General features: G+C 43.9%; 1 protein-coding gene across 5 annotated transcripts in view; it reads left to right on the top strand.

Moving 5' to 3' along the window:
• Nucleotides 1-21,263, top strand: part of Dnah3 (dynein axonemal heavy chain 3) — a 166,242-nt gene that overhangs the window by 132,807 nt on the left and 12,172 nt on the right. For 4 of the 5 annotated variants that reach the window (XM_048789601.1, XM_048789600.1, XM_048789599.1 and 1 more), the window contains 9 exons: nt 1,539-3,680; nt 7,008-7,233; nt 10,104-10,348; nt 11,922-12,038; nt 13,489-13,643; nt 14,414-14,581; nt 16,209-16,351; nt 18,993-19,197; nt 19,940-20,077. In XM_048789601.1, coding sequence (XP_048645558.1) covers nt 1,539-3,680; nt 7,008-7,233; nt 10,104-10,348; nt 11,922-12,038; nt 13,489-13,643; nt 14,414-14,581; nt 16,209-16,351; nt 18,993-19,197; nt 19,940-20,077 — 3,539 coding nt within the window. Of the gene's footprint in view, nt 1-1,538; nt 3,681-7,007; nt 7,234-10,103; nt 10,349-11,921; nt 12,039-13,488; nt 13,644-14,413; nt 14,582-16,208; nt 16,352-18,992; nt 19,198-19,939; nt 20,078-21,263 lie in introns of those variants that run through there. The other variant, XR_007342671.1, reaches the window with a different exon arrangement.

The following is a 21,263-nucleotide window of genomic DNA, read 5'->3' as shown; positions in this document are numbered from 1 at the left end:
ACCTTCTGAGACACAGAGTGTGGGCAGGTCATGGATGTCAGGTCTCACTCTGGATCATTGATGATCAACACAGAATCCATCAATAAAATCTAAGCAAATCATGAGTAATATACCTCAAAACTGTAGAATTTAGTGAGTATGTTGGCATGGAGCCACAGAACAGTTGAGTTAGCTTGAATTCAAATGAAGCAGATCATTTTGCAGAGTGCAACCAAAAACCTTCATGGGAAATATCTGGCTGGTTGCTGTGCTTGCCCTTAGGAATGAACAAATCATAGTCATTATAATGTCTCAAAGTACAGCTTTTTTGGATGAACCCTAGATTGGTATCATGAGCTGAAAAGGCTCTTGCATTTCTTCTAACATGTCAAGAAAAAGAGCCCTGATTCAGGTTGGGATATGAAACTCACTTGATTCATTGATAGCATGACAGGTGCTAAGGAGGATAAGGACATGGCTTCATTTCAGGACTGGCCATGGGTGGCCTCCTGCCCAGTTGTAAGCCTACAGGCTGCTTCCCCAAGACCATTGCCTCACACCATTCCTCACAAGGACTGACTGGGTTCCATCCACCTGCCTCCCAGACTTGGGAAAGAATATTCCAAATACATAACCAAAGGCTCTGGCGCCTGTCACTCTTTCCACCTCTCAATGGGATAGTGAGACAACACTTGACTCATATTTATTGATAGCTGACTATCAGGCCAAATTCTAGAAAACGAAAGAAGGAGCTTACACTTTGAGGGAGAGGCAGACAATAGAGAGTAAACAAAAAATGGCTGAATGCAATAAATGCTGTCATGAGAACAGAGCTGCTAGCAGGATGAGGAAAGAAGACACTGGAGCAGGTGTGGGGGTGGACATCTGTAATCCCAGTGGCTCTGGAGGCTGAGGCAGGAGGATCACAAGTTCAAAGCCAACCTCAGAAACCTAGCAAGGCCCTAATCCACTTAGCAAGACCCTGTCTAAAAATAAAAAATAAAAAGGGCTGGGGATGTAGCAATGGTAAAGCATCCATGGGTTAAATTTCTAATACCAAATTTAAAAAAGAAAATGGTGGGGTGGGGGCACTGGGGGAGGTAGAAGGTGGGATCCCCCCTTGGAAGAAAAATCAAGGGAAACCTCTGGATGGAGGTAACTTTTAAATTGAAAACTTTGGTCTGGTCAGCCACTTATAGCCTAGGCAAAGGACTCATGGTAGTGAAGCACCTGGGGATCATAGAGGAATTGAAGGAAGGTGCTTTGTAGCCCAAGTCCAAGGAACAAAGCAGAGCTGATGTGGAGAAGGTCAGCTGGAGGGAGTGTGTTGCTCAGTGCTAGAGTGTGTCTAGCATGTGTGAGGCCCTGGGTTTGATCCCAGCACCACAAAGGTAAACAAATGAAACCATGCTGGGCAAGTTTTGCACCAAGGGCTTGGTGCAAAACTTCACATCTCTAGAAAACAAAGAAGGAGCTTACACTTTGAGGGAGTTGCAGACAGTAGAGAGTAGACGGCAAAATGCCATCAACAGTCTATCTCTGTTTCCTGTACCAAACAGGTAAGATGATAGAAGATTTCTGGGGAGTGTCAAAAAAGGTTCTTGGAGATCTGAAGTTCTTGGAGAGTCTCAAGACCTATGACAAAGACAATATCCCCCCATTGATCATGAAACGGATCCGGGAAAGATTTATTGATCACCCAGAATTCCAGCCAGCTGTCATTAAAAACGTGTCATCTGCCTGTGAGGGTCTGTGCAAGTGGGTGAGGGCCATGGAGGTGTACGATCGCGTGGCCAAGGTGGTGGCTCCCAAACGGGAGCGACTGAAGGAGGCGGAGGGGAAGCTGGACATACAGATGCAGAAGCTAAACCAGAAACGCGCAGAGCTGAAGCTGGTGGAAGACCGTCTCCAGGCCCTGAACGACGAATTCAAAGAGATGAACACCAAGAAAAATGCGCTAGAGGAAAACATTGAAATCTGCTCCCAAAAGCTTATCAGGGCAGAGAAGTTAATCAGTGGTCTTGGTGGAGAGAAGGACAGATGGACAGAAGCTGCCCGGCGGCTGGGGATCCGCTATAATAATCTGACAGGGGACGTATTAGTGTCCTCTGGGACCGTGGCTTATCTGGGCGCCTTCACAGTGGATTATCGGGCCCAATGCCAAAAGGAGTGGTTGGCCGACTGTAAGGAGAGGGTTATCCCACGCTCCAGTGACTTCAGTCTCAGCAACACATTAGGGGATCCTGTCAAAATCCGTGCCTGGCAGATTGCTGGGCTTCCCATTGACTCCTTCTCCATTGACAATGGCATCATCGTGTCTAATTCTAGACGCTGGGCCTTGATGATCGACCCACAGGGTCAGGCCAATAAGTGGATCAAGAACATGGAGAAAGTGAATAAACTGTCTGTCATCAAGTTCTCAGATGCCACCTACGTAAGGACTTTGGAGAATGCTCTGCAGTTTGGCACCCCTGTCTTACTGGAAAACGTGGGAGAAGAGCTGGATGCCTTTATCGAACCCATCTTGCTCAAGGCGACCTTTAAGCAGCAGGGGGTAGAATACATGAGGCTGGGTGAAAACATCATCGAATACTCGAGGGATTTTAAGTTATACATCACCACCCGTCTGAGGAACCCACATTACCTCCCTGAAGTTGCTGTGAAAGTCTGTCTCCTCAACTTCATGATCACCCCCTTGGGTCTCCAGGACCAACTCCTCGGCATTGTGGCTGCCAAGGAGAAGCCAGAACTGGAAGAAAAAAAGAACATGTTAATTGTGGAAAGTGCCCAGAACAAGAGGCAGTTAAAAGAAATTGAAGATAAGATCTTAGAGGTCCTCTCCCTGTCTGAGGGCAATATCCTTGAGGACGAAACCGCCATCAAAGTTCTGTCCTCCTCCAAACTGCTCTCTGAAGAGATCTCTGAGAAGCAGGAAATAGCTTCCTCCACAGAAATGGAGATCGATGCAACTCGAATGGGCTACAAGCCCGTGGCTGTGCACTCTGCTACCATATTCTTCTGTATCTCTGACCTGGCCCACATCGAGCCCATGTACCAGTACTCGCTGACGTGGTTCATCAACCTCTACATGCATTCCCTGGCCCACAGTGCTAAGAGCGATGACCTGCAACAGCGTATCAATTACATCATTGAACATTTCACCCTGAGCATCTATAACAACGTGTGCCGCTCTCTGTTTGAGAAGGACAAGCTGCTCTTCTCCCTCCTGCTGACTGTAGGTATCTTGAAAGAGAAGAAAGAAATTAATGAGGAAATGTGGTACTTCCTTCTCACCGGTGGTGTTGCCCTAGACAACCCCTACCCCAACCCAGCTTCCGAATGGTTGTCTGAGAAGGCGTGGGCAGAAGTGGTTCGGGCATCCTTGCTACCCAAACTGAGAGGCCTGATGGTACATTTGGCACAAAATACGAAGGAGTGGAAGATGATCTATGACTCAGCCTGGCCCCATGAAGAGAGATTCCCTGGACCTTGGAAGTCCCTCCAAGGACTAGACAGGATGGTCATCCTCAGATGTTTGCGGCCTGACAAGATAGTCCCGGCCATTCGGGAGTTCATTTCTGATCACATGGGAAAGGTGTACATTGAAGCCCCTACATTTGATCTCCAGGGATCCTACAAGGATTCCAGTTGTTGTGCACCATTGATTTTCGTGTTGTCTCCAGGTGCAGACCCCATGGCAGGTAAGAACACAATATTATATGAGGAATCTCAAAAGCCCAGAATGTGTAGACGCTTGACAGGGGTGTGTCCTTGATAGCAGGGATCACAAACTTGCCTGGCTTAATTAAGGCCCAGCCAGTAACAGTCACCTTAGCCTGTTACCACCTCAGGGACTGAGATGAGTGAATATTTCATTTCCTGCCTAGAAGGGTAACACTAATCAGCACCCAGGGAATTGTGCCATCTGGGAAGATGAACCCAGAATCACCTTGATCATCTGATTTTTCATGAGAGACCTGAAATGTAGAAATGACCCATTTTAAAATCTTGGTAAGTCATGCAAATTTGATTTTCCTAAAAATGTTGCAAGGGCCAAGCCTAGGGCTAGATTCAGTCTGCTGACTGCTAATTGCTTATCTTTGTCTTAATATTCTCTGGCTTATTTAATTAAAATATTTTTGGATAATTAATACTGCATATAGTTTAAAAAAATCAAACAGCACAAAAGTATAGGACTATGGCTCTAGCAAGGGGATTTTGCCTCCTCAGGGAGGACATTTGCACAACACATGCAGACTTTTGTGTTGTTCCAACTGGAAGGAGAGATGCTACTAGCATCTAGAAGACAGAGACTGAGGGCGCTGCGTGACAGCCTGCAGTGCACAGGACAGTTCCTACAATAAAAGATGACCCCGTCTAGAACATCACTCTTGCCAAGGTTGAGAAAGCCCGTCATGGAGTGTAGGAACATCCTTCTTCTCACCCTCCCAGAAGTAACCACCCCTTACCCGATTTGTGTAACTTTCCAGAAATACACGATTCCAAGATTTCCAGACTATCTCGTGATACAGAAGGATGTGAGTCATTGACAGGAATAGAGTGGTTTTGGGTTCTCAGTGCTTTAGTTTTCTCTGTTGCTGAATGAAGAAAGAGTACAAGAAACACAAGTGACAGATTGACCCTCTCCTGTGAGAGCTGAGGAGTTTGGCTGTTACCCTCACCAGGTAGAAAGCCAGCAGCACCCTGCTGCCAGGAGGAGGGCAGAGGGGAGAGCTGAAACGAACAGGCTCCAGGTTCCTGGGAGCACCAAGGGATTATTGCCAGGGAGCAATCTCTGACCCTTTCAGACTCAGTTTGGATGACTTCAGAGGAAACCTCTTTGGCTCTGTGTCCCTCCTAGTGAAGCTTTCAGAGAGATCTCAATGCACACTAGACCAATTAAATTAAAATCTTGAGGGTGGAACCCTGGCATCGTGTTTTACAAAGCTTTTTAGGAAATTCTAGTGTCCAATCAATGATGGGAACCACTGACTTTAATGGTTTCAGCAGCCTTTGAAAATCATTACCAAGATCCATTATTTCATTAGAAGCTGTGAAATGGTGATATTTTAATTCTGTTCTTCCTTCCACATTCATTAGCTGAAACTCTTTTCCCTTGTCAACTCTTGGGTTTACTCTGAATAGTCCAAACAGGATGGGCAGAAAGGATGCTTGGTTCTTTTTATTTATCAGCACTCATAATATTGAACTGACGCCCTGGCAATCTCTGAAGTGAACAGTGATCCACTCTGGTTTTTCTATACCATTGTGAATGCATGGATTTTAACATATTCTATGTTTCAAATATGTTAGTGTTTGTTTCCACTGCTGTCATTTTCTTTTTATTCTCATATTATTCTATCTTTGGCTTGTGGAAGCACCTTCATATCTGCATACTTTTCACATAACCCTTGTAGTTATTTTTTAAGTTGTAAATGGACACAATACCTTCATTTTATTTATTTATTTATATGTGGTGCTGAGAATCAAATCCAGTGCCTCATATGTGCTAGGCAAGCACTCCACCACTGAGCTACAACCCCAGTACCCCCCAGTAGGTTGTGATTGCTTCCTTGCCTTCAACTTAACTGCCTCTATGAAAGACCTGTCTCCAATTACTGTCACATTTTGAGACACTGGGGATTAGAACTTCAGCTTATAAGTTTGGGAGGGACACCATTTACTTATCACAGAGAATCTATGGAATCTGATTGTTCTGTGTGCTGACTATCCCTCTTAGTAATGTACTTCCTCCTGTAGTTTGTGTCTTTTTAAGTGAGTCCACAATAATTAAAGTTGTGTTATTTTGTAGAAGTCTCAAATACTTTGGGTTTTAGGAGTGTCCCAACAGGACAACTTTCTCTATGCAAACATGGGTCCCCAGGGGTGTTGACATTCTGGATCAATTTCATGGAAAATTTCTCAGCTAGAGAATTTTCTACCAGAAGGTTTTGTGAATTCATACCCCTCATCTGCATGTGGTCTGAACTCAGTGTTTTTATTTCTCACCAGAAAATTGTTGCTTATATTTTTTCACCCAAGCTCCAAATCAGTGACAAAATTCCATAAGTTAGTAGACAGATTTCTGGTCTTCTTGAAGTACAGCCCTTTGAGGGATGCACACATACGTCTCAGTTCCAGCTTCCCATTTCTTAGGAGTTCAAAGCTTAAGTTTCCCATCCTGTCAAAACTTCACCCTCTAGATTGGCTAAATAAAACATGGTATTTTTCCAATGGCAAAAATACTTTTTCAAGACATAAAGCATAAAGACTTTAATCAAGTGTATAGGTCTTTCTTCTATGGTTTTTAAATTTGATGTCTTGCTATTCCAGAAAAGTAAAAAGCATAAGGTCTTTACATATATACTGATAGGAGAAAGAACTATAAGATACATCATTAAGTGAAACAAGCAAAATGTTCTGTAATCCATATAATTTAATGGTATGTGCATAAAATATCTCTGGAAGGATTCACAAATCTAATAACATTGGCTACCCCTGGGGAAGAGAGTCATGAAAAAGACTTACTCTCACTGTGTAATTTCTTATATTTCCTACTAAAATTCATAAAAACACAGTTCCTATTTGTTTGGTGATATGCACACCTCCAGTTTTGAGTTTCCTCTTCATTTTTGGCACCTAACAATTTCCCTTTCTTTCGAGCCCTGATTTTTTTTTCAGTCTGTACACTTTTTACAGCAAGAATGTGTACACATTTAGAGCAAAAGCCTTCATCTGCCATCTTACTAGATTGTCTAAAGCTCTTTCAGAGAGATATTTATTTTGTAATTAATGGAAACCAATGAAAGCCAAGTGTGTTGGCACACACCTTAGTCTCGCTAGTGGGAGAACTGAGGCAGGAGTATCATGGGTTGGAGGCCATCCTGGGCAAAATATTGAGACCCTCAAAAAAAAAAAAGTCAATGAGTTTCTTTGTGAATCCAAACTTTTAAATGTCCCCTTCCTTACTGGCACATGGGCTTAACTGGCCTATCCTCTTTCAAACCCCCTGTTCTTCTTGGTCTCAGGCCTGCTGAAGTTTGCAGATGACCTTAGCATGGGAGGTCCCAAAACACAGACCATCTCCCTTGGCCAAGGCCAAGGTCCTATTGCTGCCAAAATGATAAACAACGCCATAAAAGAAGGGACCTGGGTGGTCTTACAGAACTGCCACCTGGCCACAAGCTGGATGCCTGCACTGGAGAAGATCTGTGAGGAGGTGATTGTTCCTGAGAGCACGCACGTGAGATTCAGGTGAGATGATGCGCTCCCCTTCCTGCCTGTCTTTGGGACCCAGCCTCGAGCTCCTGGTAGCATACTGGTGCCCGGGATACAAAGATGGAAAGACACATTCCTGCCCCTCAGAAGCTCAGTCTAGGGAAAGAACTCATGGATGAGTAACGTGGAGACCATACAATAGTCGATCGAGAACCACGGAACACAGAAGAGGGCCAAGACAGTGGGGGAAGGTCTGGAGGACAGATGATTGCCTGGTTTTTGAAAGATGAGTAGGAGTTTTCCAGGAAGGAGATCCCAGTCCTAAGGGACAGCGTTTGTAAAAGCAAATAGGGAATATTAGGGAATACTGAGAGGTTAGCCAATGACTCTGAGGTGTATGTTATAAGAAGTTGTTATAAGAAGTTATTTGGGGAAGTGTCTAGGAAGTTAGATTAAATGCCATCAAGAGTGATTTTATTTTGAATATTATTGATCTAAAAAACATGCTACCTGTGGTCTAGGCACAATTTGCCATTCCTCTATCCTCTATTTTGGGGGCTTCATGGAATTTTAATCAACGTTGGAAACAGCGATTTGGTTTTTGTGAACTTTAAAGCCCAGCAAGTCTGAACTTCAGTTTTTCTATTCATGGGATGAAGAGTAGAACCAACTCAAAATGTTCAGGGAGTCTCTTTTACAGATTCTAGGCTAGGCAGCCTGCTGCCTGTTTTTGATATGACCTGCAGTCTAATTTTTAAACAGGTGGGGGGGGAGGAGCCTAAAGAATGATCTTTCATGACACATGAAAATTACGTGAAGTTCAAATTTCAGTGGGCATAAATAAAGTCTTATTGAAAAACACCCCCAGTTAGTCATATAGTGTCTGTGTTTGCTTTTGTGCTATGAGTAGTTGAGACAGACACCGGGTGAGCCCACAAGATCTGAAATATTTACTCTTCTGTCCTCTGAGGGAAAAGTTTGCTGACCCCCTGCTTTAGGCAACCCGGCTTGCTGGTTGCATTCATTTTGCTCATGTCTGCCTGAAAATAGGGAAGTGGTGCTTGTTTACAAAGTCACGTTAAACCCACCGTTGATTTACTACAGTCATGAAAGCTTTCAAAGGAAGGGAAGTCCATTAGTTTCATGAACGTTATATGGTTTGGGATGGTGTGTGGATTCGTGGGCCGTTGATGACATTTGATGAAGAAAAAATTAATCTTGTTGAGGTATTACTGCTTAATACTAATTGTTCTCATGCAGGAATACAGGCTTCTTGTGGTAGTAGTAGGTTTTCTGATTATTTAAAAAAGAAATTGCAGATCTAAAATTTTAAAAGAAAGCCCTAGTTTGTGAAAAGTGGGAAACGACTTCAAAACTGTGTTACAGCACTGTTGAATGTAAATGGTGTGAGCCGGACATTGCCCCTCTGTCAACTGAAGTCGGGACTTAAACCATGGTTTAGGACCCCTCCTCTAGTCTCCCAGCCCAGTGCCTTGACCACTGCCAGCTGCCCACCAAGCCTATCCACATCCCAGCTCCCTTCATTCACATGGTTGCTCAGCCTATGTCCTGTATCTCTAAAGACCACCCATCTGCAATCCAATTGTTGGCAATCTCTGTAATGTCTAGCAAACAAACAAATAAAAAACAGGATGCCATGGTGTATGGGTGATTTGAGCTTGGATAGGAAAACCAGATTAATCAAAGCCTGGAGAGCAATGTATACAAATGTTAACCTACAGGAATAAAAATTACAAATTCTGTTTTCTTCCAAACATGTTTACATATATTCCCACTTTTTGTGGACATAAATTTAAAAATTGCATTTTAAAGAAAAAACTTTCCCATAGTTTCAGGGCCCCTTTTAAATACCATTTCCTATTTGATTTGGGTCAGCACACTTTTCCTCTAAAGAGTGAAACAGTAAATTATTTAGGCTTTGCAGGCCATGTTGTCTCTGTTGCAACTATAAATCTCTGAAGTTGTAGGGTAAAAGCAGGTATAGACAAGATGTAGATGAAGGGGCTTAGCCATGTCCCAGTGAAACTTCATTTACAAAAACAGGTGATAGAGCCGGGCAAAGTGGCGCATGCCTGTAATCCCAGCAGCTGGGGAGGCTGAGGCAGGAGGATTGCAAATTCAAAGCCAGCCTAAGCAAAAGCAAGGCACTAAGCAACTCAGTGAGACCCTGTCTCTAAATAAAATACAAAATAGAACTGAGGATATGGCTCAGTGACAGAGTGCCCCTGAGTTCAATCCCTGGTACAAAAAAAGAAAAGAAAAAAAAAAGCCACGCAAAAACAGGTAATAGAGTAGATTTGAGGGTGCCTTGTATAGTACTTTAATCTAAAACTGATGCTCAAAGAGTCCAAGTAAAGGCCGGGTATGGTGGCACACGCCTGTAATCCCAGCAGCTTGGGAGGCTGAGGCAGGAGCATCATGAATTCTAAGCCAGCCTCAGCAAAGGCAAGGTGCTAATAAGCAACTCAGTGAAACCCTGTCTCTAAATAAAATACAAAATAGGGCTGGAGATGTGGCTCAGTGGTCAAGTGCCCCTGAGTTCAATCCCTGGTACCAAAAAAAAAAAAAAAAAAGTCCAATTAAGGGGCTTAAGAGCAGAGGCTTCGGGGTCAGAGAGTCCCAGGTGCACAGCAGCTACTTCTAAGCAGTGTGTCCTTGAAAGACCACCTGACTGCTCCATGCTTCTGTTTCCTCACTGATAACGGGATGGTAAATATCTCTCATTGGGTGGCTGTCAGGGTTGAAGGGGTTCAAAGGACACATATAAATTCTCACATGTGCTGGGCATCTAGAGGTGCTAATAAATGATAGCTGTTATCATTTGCTCTTTTTTTCAGTATAACTTACTGTACTGCTCTCAGTAGTTGAATCCATTGTTTTTCCAGACTCTGGTTAACCAGCTATCCATCAGAGAAGTTTCCAGTTAGCATTCTCCAGAATGGGATCAAAATGACCAATGAGCCCCCAAAAGGGCTTCGGGCCAACCTTTTGCGCTCCTACCTCAATGACCCCATCTCAGACCCCACTTTCTTCCAAAGCTGTACCAAGCCAGTCATGTGGCAAAAGCTGTTATTTGGCCTTTGCTTCTTCCACGCCATCGTTCAAGAGAGGAGGAACTTTGGACCCCTAGGTGAGCCATGGCAGTGCATCTGGGTTGCCCGGGGGAAGGGTCATAGGCAGATGAAGGTGTACTTACAGGTGGTGTTCAGCTTTGCACTCAGATGACCAGAAAAACCGTGTCTCTTCTGTGCAATAATTTGGACATATTTATACTCTTTTCTTATTTGTTATTTATCTGAAATTAAAATTTCACTCAGTGTCCTATATTTTTGCTAAACCTGGCAATCCAATAACCGCGTTAATGTCAATGTGAGGGAAAAAGGCATGCTCCAGAATCAGAAGCCGATACCTACTGAAGCAATGTGATAACAGGAGGACTGAAGGCTCTTCACTTGGGCCTGTGTTTGTCTATCTTAGGCACAATGACCATTCTCCAGGAAGTTGTCACCAGATGACTTATAACATTTTAGATAGCTCTCTTTACATGTGCATAACAATGAGAGACAGGGATTCACCAGGGACATTTGTCTATGATTCTTCCCGAAAACTATTAACAAATGTGTTTATCAATGTAAACTACCTTTGGCGTAACTTACAAGTAATAAGTAATCTTGTTAGAGCAGATTGTCAAACTGCTATATACAAATCCCTTGTCGTGGTGTTCAAGTTGAATTTCAAGTTGAATTACCTTTCTCTCATCCATGGCCTGCCTTTGACTCTATTCACTAGCCATGAAATGACCTACCACAGGGTATTCCCCACAGTCCTTTTGGGTTAGATAAGGAGACAAATTGTCCTAATGGTGATTTTCTCAGAGCATCCACTTCCTATTCTTCAACCCCTGCACTCTGGCCAGCCCCAGTTAGCTCCACATGGCACATGACTCTTCTAGGGAGGGTGGAGGGTGAAGGAAGCTCCCTCTGCATCTAATGTCAGCCATTACCTTCTCCCACCACCTCTTTTCATGCCAGGCCTCTAGAAATCCATGCAACAGTTTGGCTCAGAACCAACTGCCCCAATGTGCTTTGTTTGCCAGAACATGAATTTTATTATCTTGTTATGTTTTAATTTGAATGTGAATTTTTAGGAGGAAATTAAACTCCTTGGTTAGGCACAGGGCCCACCACACCCTGCTGGCATACACCAGGCCCTGTGCATACATTTATGTCATCATCTAGTCCCAGTGGGTGTTATCATTGACCCTTGGAAATGCAAGTGGCAGTTTCTTTAACCATCCAGTTCTCCCAGAAGCTCAAGGAAGGGACATCTCAAAGCCAATTTCATTCTGTTGTGAAGTCATCGCTACTGCTTTCAGCTACACTTTGGTGTTATTTTTGGAGCTCTGTGAATTACCGCAGCCAGGCTGAATAATTCTCATTCCACAAATCCCAGGATGTTAACATCTTCCTTAACAAAGAGGGAGACCCATAAGGAAATTGATTTTAGAATGGATGTTTTCTCTGGCAGAATGGCTCCCACGTTGGCAATAAATGTCAAGGCTAATAGTTGGCCCAGGGCTGGATATTCATAGGGCCGAAAAGGCTCTTGATCCATAATGATGCTTAACTCCACTGGCTCAGTCTCTGAGTGGAAATTAAGAGCTCTCAGCACTGAAGACTCTAATTCTTCTCTTCCTCTTGCAGGTTGGAATATTCCTTATGAATTCAACGAATCTGACCTCAGGATCAGTATGCGGCAGATCCAGATGTTTCTCAATGACTACAAGGAGGTGCCATTTGAAGCTCTGACCTACCTGACAGGTATTTGTGGGAGGGGCTCTGCTGCTGTAAACCTCCAGAACCATATTTACCCTCTTGCCCTTTGCTCCTGTCTCCATTGACTTATTCAACCCCTCCCTCATTCATTCATTTGACCAGCATTGAACTCTTCCTAATGTTGGTCATCATTCTCAATATAGTAAAAAACAGGAACCAGAAAAATCTCTATGGCCAATCTACAAGCTACAAAGGTAGAAATTATAAACAAATTAATGATAATACAGTGATAAGTTCTGTAAGAAAAACATTTGTAAGGCAGAAAGGCATCCCAATTTGATGAAATCTCAGGGGACTGGAGGCAGGTAATCGTGGAAATTTTTCTGAAAGTTTTAAGAGTTGGGTTTCAAAGGATGAGCAGGAACTTGACAAGCGGAAGAAGAAAGGGGAATGGGAAGAAGGAAAGCTTTTCCTGCAGAGGAGTCCTGAGGTGGGCACCCTCCTAGATAGCTTGTATTAAAGCCATTCATCAGTACCAGGGATTGAGCTCAGGGGTGCTCAACCACTGAGTTACATCCCCAGCCTGATTTTATATTTTATTTAGAGACAGGGTCTCACTGAGTTGTTTAGCATCTGGCTGCTGCTGAGGCTGGCTTTGAACTCATGATCCTCCTGCCTCAGCCTCATGAGCACTGGGATTACAGATGTAATTTGTAATCTGCTCGGCATCAGCAACCTTTTACTAGGCACCCAATACATACTAGTATATGATACAAAAGAATGCAGAGGCATAAGAAAAGTTGGTGGCTACTCTCTCCTGTCTGCAAACCTATCTTTTCCTAAAACAGTTGAATTTGAGAATGAGAATGAGCCCACCCTCCAGGGTGTCCTTGTATGCATACATATATACATGTCTTCTCCTTTTAACCTAGTTTGTTAACCCCAACTACCAAATACCAGGTAACACCACATACTGCAGTACTATGGTATCTAGGCAAGCTAGAAAATGCATCTTGGGGTTGGTGAACTGGATTTGATGTCCCCTCCAAAGAATCACCTAATTCTTTTTATCTCTACTTTTTGTCAACAGGAAACTATTGTTATGTGCTAGAGATGTAGACTGTCTCATTCCAAATTCCTTGTACTAAGCCCAATTTTTGTAATGCCTTTCACATAGATGTATACAGATATGGGGGGGGGGGGAGTTTGGAAGATGCCTCATTAATAGTTATCTTTGGTGGAATTTTTGCTGATTGTATTTTATTTTTGTCTTTATTTTCTAAGAAATTTTTAATATGGAGAATATTGTTTTCGTAGCAACCATAGTACCAAAATGGCCTTCTCATCCCGAGCTGAACATGGCATCAGCTGCACTGTGTTTCCAATAGGGTTTCTTGGCCAGTAAGATCCTCTGTTTAATCCTCTGTCACATCCTCTGACCAAGCTCATGATGATCTTCCCTGGGCTCAACTTCTTCACCTGTTGGTTTTCCCAGGAGAATGTAATTATGGAGGTAGAGTGACAGATGACAAAGACAGGCGTCTCCTGCTGTCCCTACTGTCCACGTTCTACTGTAAGGAAGTTGAGGAGGACCATTATTTCCTTGCTCCTGGAAAGACTTACTACATCCCTCCCCATGGCCCCTACCAGGTAAGAATGACCCACCTCTTTCCCCAAAGGGACTCAGTAGTCTCTATATTATGACTAGGCTACAGCGGTGGCCTTGGGCTTCCTTACTTGGATCCATAAGCTGTTTCCAATATTCCAGATGCTTTCAAGAAAGATGTTGTCACTGTTTAACAAATGCTAGGTATTTGGTAGACAAGGTCCTTCAAAGTATGGCATCCGTCTGCCATACTTTGGTGAGGGGAAGAGAAGGATGAGAAGATGAAGCTTTGGTTGTGAACCTGCTGTTAATTGCTGCTTATAAACAAGGTTCAGAAGGTGGTAAAGGGTGGGCACAGGAGAATGAAATAGGTAAGATGAGAACAAGATATCTGGATGAAGGATGAAGAGGAGTACTTCTATCAGTTGCCTGTCATATGCCCAAGCTGCCTTTCTTTATAACCTTTTGTCTTCCCATTTACAAATAAGGAAATTTGGGATTCAGATGATGGACTACAGTTGCACAGTTAGTGTGAGCTATAGCTAGGCTCTGAACCCTGTGCTCTATAACTTTAAAATCAGGACTACATGGGGAACAGAGAGGAATTTGGGGTTTGGAGGGAAGCTCTTCTTTGCCCATGTGCTTTCATACTTGTACCAGAAAACTGTATGAAGAAGAGCTTATGATGTATTTCCCCAGCCTTGGGTTGGGGGGCAAATTCCTGACACAGTGAGCCTCCTGTTCCAGTTGGCCCAGCCAAGCCCTGAGTCATTCATGAGACTGCGTTTTTGTCAACTCAAGATTTCTTTTCCAGTCCTACATCAGCTATATCAGGACCCTCCCCATCACAGCCTACCCAGAAGTATTTGGCCTCCATGATAACGCGGACATCACCAAGGACAATCAGGAAACCAATCAACTCTTTCAAGGGGTGCTGTTGACCCTCCCTAGACAGTCAGGAGGGAGTGGAAAGTCCCCTCAGGTAACTGCTCAGGAGGAGACGTGATTCAGTCTCCCAGGCTGTTGACCAAGAAGACATAAAAAGAGGGACCTGGCAGACCCCTGAGGGAGGGGGTGTGCTCTGCTCTTACTGTGGAGGATCTTTAAATACAGAGCTGAAAGAGGATCAGGTTTTCCAAAACGTCAACTATTCCTATATAACCTTCATGATTTTTTTTCCTGTATCTACGTATCACCTATCCACAGTTTATGTAATATTTTAAACCTAATTTTCATTTGCTTAAAAACATTTATTTGAAAACCTGTACATCAGAGCCATGAGTGGAAACCTAGTATAATTTCTTTAAAGTTATGATCCACATGGAAGGAAGGGAGAGGAGAGAAGAGGAGGAGGAAGAGAAGAAGGGAAGGGGCGGGGGAAGGGGAAAGGGAGGAAGGTAGGTATGGAAGCTCGACAGTTAAGTTCTTCCCAGATGCTATGGACGCCCAAAGCCCTGGAGCTGAGCCCTTTCTGGCTTCTCGTTAAAACAGGGAAGATGAGCAAGAGTTCCTGAATTGCTAAATTAGCACCAATCCAAGGCTTTCTACTTGAGAGGAATGAAAAGGGAAAGATGATTAAAATTTGCAAAGGGAGTGATTTTTATAATCATGTAATTCAACATTATTTAATGTCGTGGACACACCTAAAATCATTCTGGGTACTTCTATTGGTCCCAGCGCAGACTTTGTGAAGTACTCACCCACTCTGTAAGTGAACCCTGAGAGAGGACGTGTCCGGCTCCAGGTCCTTTGTAAAATCAGAGACAGAACCAGGTCCAGAACTGGAGCCACCTCCATTCTCTTTCCCTCCCACTCTGCCCTTCCCTTCTCTGCCTTCCAAACTGCCACATGTTTAGCCCCTCTCAGCTGGGAACCTCACTCATTGGGTTTTGTGATGGGGTTTGTGGTGCCATAAGTGGCACTGGCATGAGGGCAAACCAGCCTTGTTGATGTGGCCCAACATAGAGGTGGTGAGTCCCTGTAGTAAGAAGAGGGAAAGAAGTCACATTCCAGCCTCCCAGACCCAGGGGGTGGCAGAACTGCAGCTCTTCCACATCCAGTCTTTAACTTCTCTTTGGTCTTCCAAGCCTCTCCCCTTCCCTACTTGGCTAAGCCCTGGGCTTTTGTTTCTCAATGCTGAGTAATGACTTTCTGCCTTCCCAAGTGTCACTGGGATTGAGAAACAGCCCATCTGCACCAGCTGGTCCTTAGGAGCTGGCTGAGAGTGCTGTGGGAAATTCTCACCCAGGGGTGACCTTGAAGACGAGGGTGTTTTTTGAGTGTTCATTGCTGTGGGAGGTGACCTGGCTGAGCAGGAATTCCCTGCCTGGTCCTCAGGCCCTTACTCGAGGTATGAGAACAAACAGCTCATGGTTCAGCATTTTCACTTTTTAGGCAAAGGGGTGGTGTGTATCATCCCAAGTCTAATGGGATAATGAGTGCCCACCTTACCCCCAAAGGCAGAATTGGTTTCTAAAGGGGAGTTTCCAGGAAGGTTGGATAGAATATATTTAAAAAGGAAAAATGCTCATTACGTCAATTTTAAGCTGATAAAGCCACAGTCAGCAGATCTTATTTCTCATCTACACCTCTGTTCTCTGCACTTTAAGGAAGTGGTTGAGGAACTGGCCCAGGACATACTCTCCAAGCTTCCCAAAGACTTTGACCTGGAAGAGGTGGTGAAGTTGTATCCTGTGGTCTATGAGGAATCCATGAACACTGTCCTGAGGCAGGAGCTCATCAGATTCAACAGGTTGGTCAGAGGGTCTTGTCGGATCCTGGGAGTTGGAGCATGAAGTAGGATCTAATGAGCAGCAGCTGAGATTGACACTCAATAAGGGGCTGCTATATAAACATGGTTGCCCCACCCATAGGACCATCCCCAGTGTGCTTTGGCCTAGGGTTAAATCACTCCTATTTATTCTCTCCCATTCATTCATGTGACATCTATAGTCAAGTTCAAACTGAAACCAAGCACAGGCTAATAGTAAAAGCAATCATCAGAGCTACGTTTTTGAGCCCCTGGTGCCTGATATGGTTCCAAGCACTATGCGTGGTTCCCATTCAAGTCACACACAATCTTTGGAATGTGCAGTTACTAATCCTGTACCAGTATTTTACAGATGAGAAAATGCACCTTGGCATGATAGTCTGTAGCCCTCATTTGTGCATTCTGACACCAGACCTGATGGCCACCCTCCTCTACTATTCAGTCTCCCATAAGGTCACTGGAGCACTTCTTTACTAATGGCCGTTGTAACGTAAGATTGAAATTCAGAAGAGTTAAGTAGCTTACCCAAGATCACACAGGCATTCCATGTCAGAACTGAATTTGAACCCAGGTTGTCTGATTTCAGAGCCAGTGCACTCAACCAATATTGCAAAATCAGGGTAAGTAAAATCCCATTGCCTCCTCTACAAAGTTGAGGTATTATGGGCTGGCCATGAGGCCAAGGGTCTCTGTCCTTTTCTAATCCCATCTCATTTTTCTTCTAGCTACTCTAGTACAAATCCCAGTGAGTCATCTCAATTTGACTTCTAAACATTCAAAACAAAAGGGTTATCAAAGACCTTGTAGGCCAGAAAAGGAAACTGAGGCCCAGACATGCCAGTGTTTGATATAAGTCTCAACCAATTCAGAACTATGTGGGCTAAAACGCATCACCTGTATCTCCAAGGTCCTTCTTGTTCCACACTCTGTGTTGCTATCTCCATTTTGCCTCACAGGGCCATAGCTCAGTTTTAGAGACAGTCTTGGCTCTAGAGGACTAGAGTCCTGGAGAAATGTCATCTGAGAACTTCCTGGTTGGTGTAATCTTAGGGTTAGTCTCTAGAGTCAATAGGCAGTTGGCCACATAGGGGACCAAGCAAGGTATGGGATATATACCCAGGAGGAATATGCTCAGCACTTCTGCTGTGAGTCAGATGCTTAGGCACAGTAGGCTGCAGTCTTTGTTGGCCCAATCAGGTCTGATGGCTTCCCTCCTCCGCAACTACCCATTCTCCCCTAAGGCCATTGGAGCTGGTTCTTGGTGATTGCAGGGGCCATCACCAGACTTTACCACTGGCCATTGTGTGCAAGAGGACAGGGTCACAGCAGTCTTCACCTTCAGCAATACTCTACCATCCCACCTCACTACCTGTTTTTGCCTGCTCTCTTAGTGGCATGGGAAATCCAAACTATGAGGTAACAGATCAGCTTCCAGCCCAGGGGGCCATTATTTTGTCTTCTGGCACAAGTGTTCTTAAGCACTAAAACTTCTAAACTGGTAGAGTTCACAGTTATTAGAATAGGCCTTGAAGGATACAGTGATCCGTGGTGTGACCCATCAGGTGGTAGTTGTGCTCCTTGACCCCTCAGCCTACCCAAGCACCAAGTGTCTGAACCTTTGATTCCTCCTGACATAATGCTCAGTGGCCGCACAGCCAAAAGGCCCTTTTTGACATTTGATCATTCTTTTGCCCATTGGGTTGAGATCGGATGAATCTTTGAACATGACAGGTTCCTTCCAGTGGTGGATTCTTTGGCATCCTCAGCTGAATTTCCAGTGGGTTGGGCTGAGCCTCAGAACACAGAGACCAGAAAGAGAGGCAGGTGATTTGGTATTTGCAGATTGCCCTTCACTTGCTTTTTCTCAAGTGTGTACCTCATAATCTATAAAGAAAACGATGATGGCACTGAGGATCTAAAGCCCTGAAACTGCATGTACCCTTTGACCCCAAAATTCTTTTACTAAGAAAATAATTAGAAATTTGCACAAAGATGGATATGCAGGGATTTTCCTTGCAATGTTGTTTACAATGACAATAGTCTAGAAATAATAATGATAGGGGAATAAATAAAATGGAACACTTTGTAGTCAAAAGAAAGGACAATTTAGGTCTCTTATTTTATTGAATTGAAAAGATTTCTCTAAGAAAAGATTACAAAAAGGTGATAATGGGGCTGGACACGGTGGTGCATGCCTGTAATCCCAGCAGCTCAGGAGGCGGAGGCAGGAAGATCTCAAGTTCAAAGCCAGCCCCAGCAAAAAGTGAGGCCCTAAGCAACTCAGTGAGACCCTGTCTCTAAATAAAATACAAAATAGGGCTGGGGATGGGGCTCAATGGTTGAGTACCTCTGAGTTCAATCTCCAGTAGCCCCCCCCAAAAAAAACAAGGTGATATGGGAGGAACCCATTAAAAATGATTTGTGATTATATAGAAAAAAAATCTTAAAAGATGTATATTGAAGTTATCTTTAGGTGGTGAGGTCATGGGAGGTTTATTTTTTTCCATCAATTAAGGATTGTATGTTCATTGACTTTTTAAAGGCAAGAAAGCTGGAATTAGTGAAGTTGGCTAGAATGGGACCACTGGAAACCCAGGCTCAGCCATATCTTTTGTTCTTACAGACTGACCAAAGTGGTTCGCAGAAGCCTCATTGATCTTGGCCAAGCCATCAAAGGGCAGGTCCTGATGTCCTCGGAGCTGGAGGAAGTCTTTAATAGCATGCTCGTGGGTAAAGTGCCAGCCATGTGGGCTGCCAAGTCCTACCCATCGCTGAAGCCCTTGGGGGGCTACGTGGCTGACTTGCTGGCCCGCCTGGCCTTCTTTCAGGTACCTGGGAGTCAGAGTAACTAGGTACCTGGCATGCTTGTTCAGGTGGACAGGACCTTCTGAAATAGCAGCTCAGAGGTAGGGGAGTAAGGCAGGCAGCCATGCAATACCCCAGGCTGAGCATCCAGAAATGTTCTTTCCAGATCTGGAAGCAGGAACAGGGACTAGAATAAATATCATCAACAGGTGGCTCATGGGACAGATTTGGCTAATGGATACACTTGTTATGGCTACCTGGTCATTTAAAATTTTTGAGTTAGCATGTGAACTTGGATTTTTTTCACATAAGAACTCAAACGTAGGGGCTGCAGGGTGTAGCTCTGTGGTAGCATATGAGAGACTCTGAGTTCAGATTCCACTGCTAGAAAAAAATATATAGATGTTTGTATTACAAAAGACAGAAGACTTGAAACAACGTGCCTGTGTTCATACCTGGCAACTCTCACAGGAGCTGAGCAACTTTTGCTTAGTCAGACAAGACACATACCCCCCCCGCTAAGCTCCCCATCACTCTGTATTGTGTCCCTAACAGCAGCTTGCACCTGTGCTTTTCTTTAAAAAACAAACAAACAAACATATGTTTCCAACATATTTCTTTGTATCTTCGTTTCAAAAGTGAGAAAATATAAATTAAACCGAGGACCGACAATTTAAGGAAAATGAGAATTAGAATATTTCTTTGTGGGACTCATTTGCTGTTCTCTGCCTTGGAACTATCTTTGATGTGTTGTTGATTTTACAGGAATGGATTGACAAGGGGCCCCCTGTGGTCTTTTGGATTTCTGGATTCTACTTCACACAGTCTTTTTTGACCGGTGTTTCTCAGAATTATGCCCGGAAATACACCATCCCTATTGACCACATTGGATTTGAGTTTGAGGTAAGGGCACTCTGGGTGAGGACCTCTCAAGCGACCAGCCAGAGAAAGCAACATTGCCTAATTTCCTTGTAAATCCAAACATTGGGCATGTTAAGGCCCAAATGCCTCTGAGATGCAAATGAAATGCTTAGCATGACTTACAGTAACTCCAAAAGCTATTCTCTACAAAATGGGGGACTCCCAGGGCTTTGTCTCTATGTGTATAAAAAGGAATCTTTTCTGAGAAAACTTCTGTCACCATGGTGCCAAGAAATATGAAAGCATCCTTCCATGCAGCCTGTTCAACATGGTGGACTCTTTATTTGGAGAAATGTTAATACCCTTGGGAATGTTAGTACCCTGTTTTCTTCCTTAGAAATGGGGGAAAAAAGCCAGGCTTGGTGGTGCAGGCCTGTAATCTCAGCAAATTGGGAGGCTGATGCAGGAGGATCACAGTGTAAAGCCAGCATCATCAACTTAGCAAGACACTGTCTCAAAGGCTGGGACTGTATGTAGCTCAGTGGTTGAGTGGTCATAGCTTCAAGCCCCAGTACCAAAAAAAAAAAAAAAAAAAAGGTGGGGGAAAACATTCCATTCATAATGAAAAAAATTAGAATATTAAATGGAGCTTGTGTTCTCTGGTTCACTGTAATCCCCACCACTCCCTATTATCCTACACTTGGACCATTTTCTGTTTACCTGCTGAAGGAATTTGAGTTTACCACTTCTTAATCTAAACAGTGGTATGCTGGAGCTCATTCATACCAACTTACCAGAGCCAGTTACTACATTCTCAGGGATTCTGTGAGCCAGCTTAGTTGGTAGCCTGAAGCCAACCATGGTGGGAGTCTGTACACCACAAAAACTGACAAAAAACTATAAATTCATTTATCCACCCCCATCCCAGAACTGTTTTACCAGCCTGCCTCTGAGTCAGACGCTAACCCTTCACTTCATAGATCTATGTCCAAAAAGGAAAAGGATGTGGAAGGTTACTAAGCTACAGTTAATGTGGCCTTCTGACTCCTCCTTGAGCACATTCTCTATGCTTAGAATATACAAGGACAGCAAGCCTAACCAGGATCAGACCTGGCTCCCATAAGGCTGGCAGAAATATCACAGAAGCCCTGTTGTCCTTCAGTGTGCTTCCTGGCAGATGCAGGGATTACAGCCAGGTTGTTCTTATTGCTACCTCACATAGGAAAAT

This window comes from Marmota marmota, unplaced genomic scaffold, assembly GCF_001458135.2.
Source record: "Marmota marmota marmota unplaced genomic scaffold, marMar, whole genome shotgun sequence".
Taxonomy (NCBI): domain Eukaryota; kingdom Metazoa; phylum Chordata; class Mammalia; order Rodentia; family Sciuridae; genus Marmota; species Marmota marmota.
Note: the sequence above shows the minus strand (reverse complement) of the source record. Positions and strands in the feature narration are given on the sequence as shown.